Source organism: Asparagus officinalis, chromosome 1, assembly GCF_001876935.1.
Source record: "Asparagus officinalis chromosome 1, Aspof.V1, whole genome shotgun sequence".
Lineage (NCBI taxonomy): Eukaryota > Viridiplantae > Streptophyta > Magnoliopsida > Asparagales > Asparagaceae > Asparagus > Asparagus officinalis.
The window spans coordinates 86,227,097-86,235,537 of record NC_033794.1 but is presented as its reverse complement, the minus strand read 5'-3'; the positions used below and the strand labels follow the sequence as shown (position 1 = coordinate 86,235,537).

General features: G+C 34.9%; 1 protein-coding gene across 2 annotated transcripts; it reads right to left on the bottom strand.

Moving 5' to 3' along the window:
• On the bottom strand, positions 5,278-7,635 carry LOC109827145 (probable rRNA-processing protein EBP2 homolog). Of its 2 annotated transcripts, none has more exons than XM_020394110.1 (2): positions 7,575-7,635; positions 5,278-6,345 (listed from the first exon to the last, which is right to left on the bottom strand). In XM_020394110.1, exon 2 carries the CDS (start codon positions 6,343-6,345, stop codon positions 5,476-5,478), a length of 870 nt encoding a protein of 289 aa, XP_020249699.1. In that variant the 5' UTR covers positions 7,575-7,635; the 3' UTR covers positions 5,278-5,475. The 2 variants fall into 2 exon arrangements, with proteins under 2 accessions (XP_020249699.1, XP_020249707.1); XM_020394118.1 differs by lacking the exon at positions 7,575-7,635 and adding an exon at positions 6,475-7,518.

The following is an 8,441-nucleotide window of genomic DNA, read 5'->3' as shown; positions in this document are numbered from 1 at the left end:
ATGGGTGAATATAACACATAGAAAGATATGAGGATTTCTCCCCCTATCGGTCGACCGAAAACTGATATGGGTAAAATGACAGGTTTTGGGCAGTTTTGAAAATTCGTTAAAAACATCAATTCATATCCAAAAATAGTGAAACTTTGGGGAAAGTTTATAAATGATGAAATGAACATGTTTGAAAAGGAATTTTTGGAAAAACAAATTTCGTTTGTGAAAACTACCTGTTTTTGAAAAATGCTTAGAAAACTTGTATTTTTATGAAATTGAAAGTTGATATAAGACTTGTAAATATTCATATATATATTGTGCATATATTATATGTATATAATAAAGTATGAGAGAGCTGTAAACAAGAGATAAAGATATTTTAACAACGTTTAATGAAAAATCATCTATATGATAGAAAACGTCAAAAAATCGTGTTAAGTGTATATATATTGAGCTTAGATATCATCATACAATATATATAAGAGAACTAAACGAATACCCAGGTAAATACACGCAGATGAACTTGAATCTTTAACGCTTTAATGACGCGTGTTGAAATACCTGAAAAGAGAACAAAAACACAAAACACTAGAAAACTTATTGGTAATAAATTGTTTGTTAAATCATCATCAAAACTATAGGGTCAACACATTCATGCCTCTAGATCATCCTGTATACAAATACACTACCAAAACCATACTACAAAGCATGTAACTAAGTAACAAAAGAAAATATACAGATAAATAAATCTTCGGAAAAACAGAGTTCAAGTACAAATCCACAACTACCCACAATAGAAAAGAGTAAGAAAAATAACATCATAGTCCAGAAGGCCACATGTGGCTCAAGGGAAAAAAATCTAAATCAAATAACTACCTAACCCAAATGAAACTGGAAAACTATTAGGATAAACGGTGATCACTATCCCTGATCCTGCTTCTCAAAATACTCTCAGTCCTGTGAAGAAAGAACAATCGCTGAGTCTGGGGTGCGCAAACCCCGGAGGAGTCAGAAAATTTCCAACAAGCATGTAAAATAAATAAATTGTGCGCATGTAAGTATACGTGGCAGATAGAAAGAAAAAAATGAAATCTAAATTAAATGTGATTAAACAAATGCTAATTATAGAGATCAAGATAAAGTCTATCACAAGGCATACAAGTATGTTATTATTATTTTAGGTACTATTTGAATTAGAGGAGAAATATTTTCATGTATATAAATCAAGTTCCCGTAAATCGTCCCGGGAACACGGCTTCAAGTCAAGTATTAGCCCTTGTATATATAACTCAGAATACCAGGGATGCGCATGAGCTCACTTATATACACTTTATATTCTCCGTCCAATTCTCCTTTATTAAACCCCATATTTTTGTTTATTTTTAGTGACTATGCATCAAATTTTGTGCACTAACCACAATATTATTGTGGAACGGCTTCCGTATATGAAAAATAACTGTGATCCAAAACATGACCAGTCAAGAGGGATACATCATCTAATCAACGTTATAATAATAATAGTAGTCAAGGAACCTCATACCGAGATAATGACATTAAGGGTATAACCATTCTATAATGACATGCTTATGAATCATATTTTTGACGGAAGTCGTCTTCATGCATAGTCGGTCCTAATAAATGTCACTAGGTGATCGAACATATCTTCAGTTAATCCAACAAGCCTCAAGTGATCAACCAATGTACTCATTTATCATAGCCAAAAAGGAAAATAAATAAGCGACATAATTTGTTTAGTGTCAATAATGGGTCAACGGGTTGGTTTGCTACTTATAAATCCTAAAATCTGATTCTTTGTGTGCAAAAGGCCCCAAATGAGTCTGAAATTTAAGTTATACACCCAAACGGCTCTATATTTGATATCGGACCCCAACCAGATCAGGTTGAGTTCAAAAACCAAGCCAACTGAAATTTTTATGTTATAAAATGGAGGGTCTAGGATTTGTACTCCGGACCTCTATATCATAGTCAAAGGCAACTAACCACTCCAAGCATCATGTTTTTATGTCATAGGTGATGCAGGAAACTACTATATGTGAAGAAATTGTGCGTATGTAAGTATACGTGACAAATAGAAAGAAAAAAAATGAAATCTAAATTAAATGTGATTAAAAATGCTAATTATAGAGATCAAGATAAAGTCTATCACAAGACAGACAAGTACATTATTATTATTTTATGTGTTATTTAAATTAGAGGAGAAATATTTTCATGTATATAAATCAAGTTCCCGTAAACCGTCCCGGGAACACGACTTCAAATCAAGTATTGGCCATTGTATATATAACTCAAAATATCAGGGATGCGCATGAGCCCGCTTATATATACTTTATATTCTTCGACCAATTCCCCTTTATTAAACCCCACATTTTTGTTTATTTTTTAGTGACTGTGCATGAAATGTTTTTCACTAACCACAATATTATCATGGAACGACTTTCGTAAAACTATGAAAAATAGCTGTGATCCAAAACATGCACAGTCAAGAGGGATGCGTCGTCTAATAAACATTATAATAATAATAGCAGTCAAGGAACCTCACACTGGGATAACGACATCGAGAGTATAACCATCCTATGATAGCACACTTATGAATCATATTTTTTATGGAAGTCGTCTTCATGCACAGTCGGTCCTAATAAATGTCTAGGTGATCGAACATATTTTCAGGTAATCCAACAAGCCTCAAGTGATCAACCAATATACTCATTTATCCTAGCCAAAAAGAAAAATAACTAAGCAACATATTTTGTTTAGCGTCAATAATGGGTCAACAGGTTGGTTTGTACCTAAAAATCCCTAAATTTGATTCTTTGTGTTCAAAAACCCAAGCGGGTTTGATATTTGATATCAGACCCCAACCAGATCGGGTTGAGTACAAAAACCAAGCTAACTAAATTTTTTTAATAAAATGAAGGGTTTAGGATTTAACTCCAAACCTCTATGTCATAGTCAAAGGCATCTAACAACTCCAAGCATCATGTTTTTATGCCATAGGTGATGCATGAAATTACTACATGTTTGTTTCAATTAATAAGTCCCCAAAAATGTATTTTGACAAGTAAATGATATTTATATATATATCTTTATAAAAGCTTACGAAAAATAATCCTTCTGATTTGTACAAAAATTTATGTGAATGTAACACTACTAATAGCAATAATAAGGTTAAGGTCAGGGAGGGAAAGATTTAAGATAGATAAAAATAGATCGTATGATTATAAAACCCCCTTTTTTTTAAATAATTAGTAAAAGAGGGTCATATTTTTTTTCTTTCACTATCTAAAGGAAAAGGAAAACGAAGCATTGAGAAAAGAAGTTCTTTCTTATTAAAGAAAGTTATTATTTAACTAGAATATCTATCTTAAGAATAAATCATTACAAAGGATTTTACCAAAACATAACTACAATTAAAACATTAGTTTAGCATGAAGCTACAGGAAAAAAAAATAAATAGGCGCATACACTCTACGTTTATCTAGGTGGATGAATTTCCTACAGAGCATTAAGTAGTTAGTGAACACAATTACGAAAAAGAACTCCAAGATCACATAAACTAATGAATAACCAAGGTTTCTTTCTTTCATGATGGTACTTCTAGCAGTCCCCTACACTGCAGCCACTTGAGTTTGACCAAGGTTTTACTCAAGCAATTGAGGGCAAAATTTCAGGAATGAGAAAAATTTATAATATATATAAAAAGAAAACTTGATAAGAAAGTATGCTTGTGGATTAAACGTTAAATGAAAATCCAAGTGATTAGGAAGGGATGTGATGATAACCTAGAGGTAAAAAAAGGATTTGTTATAAAAAGATAGGGTTAGTTAGAACTTCCTTACGTTTAGGATTTTTTTCTTTTTCTGCTCCACCCGTGATGTGGTGGTTACGGGAAAATTGCAAAAACTTCCTGTACATTTTTTTCTTCCGTGAAAAAAGGGATTTGATTCTAAAATAATTATGTTAGGAATTTTTTTGGGCTTACTTCAAAACTTCACCTGATTGTGCTATGGGGATTTTGGCCTTCAAAGAAAAGGGAAAACTAGAATCACACGAGCCTTAACAAAACCAAAGAATTTTTTTTTGACTTTGGACCTTTGCCAAAAAAAAAAAAATGAAAATAATAATTTCTAACATATTTTGAATGCTAAAAATTCTCGGTTATACATTTAGGGGCTGTTTGGTTCGCTATTATAAGGGGTGGAAAACTCAGAAAACCCCTCCACGTCAGATTTTCGCTATTATAAGGGGTGGAAAACTCAGAAAACCCCTCCACGTCAGATTTTTAGCCCTCCACGTCAGTTTTTTTGTTTCCGTCCATTTCTTTGTGCCGCTTTGGTTCGCTCGGATGGAAGAGGGAAAACTCTGCTAAAATCACCACCAACTAAGATTTTTTTCCCTCTCCGATTTCCTTCCCCAACCAAGTGAAATTGATGAAAACTCTGCTTTGTTTACAAAAGTTTTTCTTTTTTTTTCTATGCGAACCAAACACAAGAAAAATAAATACATTAGTTTCCCACCATTTTTTATATGCGAACCAAAGCAAAACAATCTATTTCTTGAAAAAATTTGAAAAACTCAAAACTTATGTTTCTTTACATGGAATTGCATTTCCCTATATCAAGGAAACGAACCAAACAGCCCCTTACTATTAAGGCAACCAAATTTTTTTTTTCAAACTTATCTTAATTTAACTTTAAAATAGAGTTAGCATATTTCTAATGAAAATCGAAACGATAAATGAAGCAACCAGTAGAAGACAGTACAAAGTTCAAACAAGCTCAAACCTGTAGTCGCTCAACAAGCATAGAGATAATAAATTTCCAGGTTCAAAGTCATGTATTGAAGAAATGCTGATCTGGTTCAATCAAAACCAAGTATCAATGACCTAAGGTTTTGAAAACAAAAACAAAAACAAAAACCAAAAAAAAAAAATTTCATAGTTAGTTTAGTTAAAGAAAAATAAAAGGAAAAAAAATGATAAATGAAAATTTCATGATTAAACTTGCAACTTGAAATTGTCAAAACCGCTGATACTGCTGATACCTTTACTGCTAAAGGCTAATTAAAATAATGAATGACACCCGAGATTACGATAACGAGGGTAATCTCCATGTTAAATGGGCGCAAGCAAACCATAAAGCTGGAAGATTGGTCCCTCAATGCATCAGTAATATAGTTTCAAAGACTTGCAATTTGAGATGCTGCAGACACTTCAACAGCAAGAGCGCCTACATGGCAATAAACATACACGCTACATAACAAACTCAATAAGCAAAAACTTCAGGTTACTCAACTTTGCTCAGAGCACAGTAAATACAAAGGATTGAGCAGATAAACTTCATTACCGAAACAAAACGTACAACAGCAAGAGCTTCAAATGAAATTCCCATAAGCAAAAAACAACAAGGTGCAATAACAAGATTGAAAGCAAGACCACAGCCAAAACTTCATTTACCGAAACAAAAGTCACCCCTTTCTTCTCTTATTATTCCCTGGGAACTCACCTTTGTTAAAACCCCTCAAATCATTAGTAGTATCAGCAGTATTTTGCTTCTTCATCCCCTTTCGACCGCCATGACCAAACTTAGACTCCCTCTTCTCCCTCTTCTTGTTATTCCCATGTCTACGAACTCCGCCAGACCTATCTCCAGGAGCAGCTCCTGGCCTCCTCTTCTTCGATCCAAACTTATTCTCACCATCCAAATCAAAATCCATTTCCTCGCCTTTTCCTTTAGCAAACCCACTCTGTTGTCTCTGCTTCCTCCACTTCTTAACAGACTCAATGTCCTCTTTCTTCCGCTTCACCCTCTCTTTGTTCTTCTGAGCTTGGACCTCCTTAGCAATCTTTTTGGACTCTCTTGCCTTCTTCCTCTCTTCCGCCTCCTCAATCTTCTTCTTCTCCACTAAAAGTTTTCCTTTGATCTTTAACATGTGAGAATCTGACTTGACCATCTCAGCATAGTAATCTGGTGGCCTAAGAAATGGCAGTCCCATTGCTTGCAACTTCTCAAACGCTTGTCGAGTGGCATCTAAAGCTTGGGTGTAAAAGGCCATCTCACGTGCCAAGTCATCGTTCACGTCAATCTCTGCAGGCAAATCATAGTTGATGCTAAGTTTATGGATCCAATCAGCATTCTCTGGCCAGGCTATATCTTCTAGTTTCTCGAGAAGGCCTTCTTTGTTGTGGATGGCAGTTTTTGAAGGCTCCGTAAGAGCTACCTCTTCATCCTCACTTTCGGACCCAGAATCCATCATCTCTTCATCAACATCAGCAATGGTATCTTCCATTGTTGCCGCCTCAAGGAATGAAAGCTGTGGTTTTTTAAGCATGCCCATCTTGAAAGTGAAGAAGGCATACAGAAATAACAAGAGATCAGCATATTATTTCAAGAGTACAAGTATAATAGAATGACTAAAAGAATATAAGGGCCGAGCAAAGGGATACGAGATGGAGCGTTCACAGACAGAATGGAAACAAGCTCTTAAACCTCCATTCCCAGTTCATGTAATAGAAAGACGAAGGGTGCAGATAAATGCCAACAATTTAAATAAGGTCACAAGCTGCAAAAGCACAAAAAGATATGGCTAACAGACGCAATGGAAAGACAAATATGTGATGCCAGAGATTCTCATGAACCCGTCAACATCTTAATGACGACAATTCATGTCAACACTGAAGAAGATATAAAATGACTAGAAAATGAATGTCATTAAGCTTAAATAAAAGTTGTTGCATGTCAAATTCAACTGTTCACAAGAATCGGGTATAAGAAGGATCACAAGTACAAGAGGAAAAAAACTAATACCGAGCGGATCGTTGGTCGTTTAGTGATTATAAAGAAAACTTAAACATGCTTTGATCTTAATTCTAATCAAACAAAATAGATTTTTTTTTCCTTCAAATCTAACACAATGAGAACCATGATTACTCAAGAGCAGATAAAAGAAGCGAAGCTCTTGTATAATCCAAAACATATCAACAAAAAGGCATTATGAAGGAATCAAAATACTCTAGCATGTATCATTGTAAACATAACCCCCCATAAAATTGTTATAAATTCTCAATGAAATTATGTATCTCCAATTCAAAGGATTTTGCATTTACATTATTGTTTTTGAAGTAATTGAGAGGCACTCAGGATAGACTCAAAATGCGCCATCAATTAGCCAATCTCCCCCTCATCGTAATATCGTTACGATTAGAACACAAAACACCTAAAACCCTAAACCTTAAAAATCCCAGCCCGAAATCTATGAAAAGAAAAAGAAAAAAAAGCATACACAAAAGGGTATGATTTAGAAAGATTGAGGATTCCCAAAATAGATTATGAACCCAATTTCATGGATCTTCTTTTTGCAGTTATCTTTTCAAGGAATCCAGAAAATCTTAGGATACTCTCAACGCCCTTTAAACTTTACAATGGACGAACCTGAGCCACTGTTTGCAATCAAAATATAATTAAAATCAATCTAAAACAGCCCAGTGAAGGAATAACTACGGGGTTTTCTTAAAAATCTAAGACTTCCTTGGTGACAAAAAAAAAAAAAGCCCTAAAATTGGTTACCTGCAGGGAGCGAGACGCCGCAATTCCCAGAAGCAGGGCAGGGGCCGCGCGTACTTATTAACCGGGTTCTGGGTTTGTTTGTTTCTAAACGACCCGTCATTTTTTTTGGAACCCGACCCGTTAAAAGCAGGTAGCTTTTGCCCTCTTTCGTAAAAAAAAGAGGAGTTTTTATTTATTTTTTTATATTTCCCCTCAAAATTGGTTCTGTTCCTTCCTCGCTCATGAGCGCGTTCGCCGGTAAAGTTTCATTGAAACCGAATACCTTTTACTTTTCCTGCACGATCTAATTACAGCAACCAAATCATGAACGCATCTCAACCTGGTACACGTGAAAACATCTACAGTCCATTATACCACAAAACCCCATGCGATCCTTCGTTGTCTGGGCATCGTCCATCATGTTCACATGCTCTTCAAATTTCCAAAAGTCTTAAAGACATTCCAGAAGAAGGGGAGAAGTCCTGCAAAGTTGGCGTGCTTTTGAAGGAGATTATCGGTCGAGGATTCTGCTGGAAGTTGTATGCTCAATGGTCGAGGATTCAGCGGGTAAGAGCTTTCTTCTCGTGTCAGTTTCATGAATATTCAGTCTGTTCAGTTCCTCTTTCCAATAGATTATGCAGCAACAGAAGGAAAAATAGTCTGAAACTTTCCATTGAAAGCATTTATTTATTTATGTTTGGAATGATTACAATGAGAAGAAGAAGAAGAAGGATGTATATCAATTTATACATGTGGAATAATTCTCCGTTCAAGTCAAGCTACAAAAATTACAATACCTTACAGACGTAAAACACCTATAATAATAACCGTGGTCTCCACATAAATTCTGGAAAAGGGCCAAAGAAAAAACAAACAAAAATTGGCAAT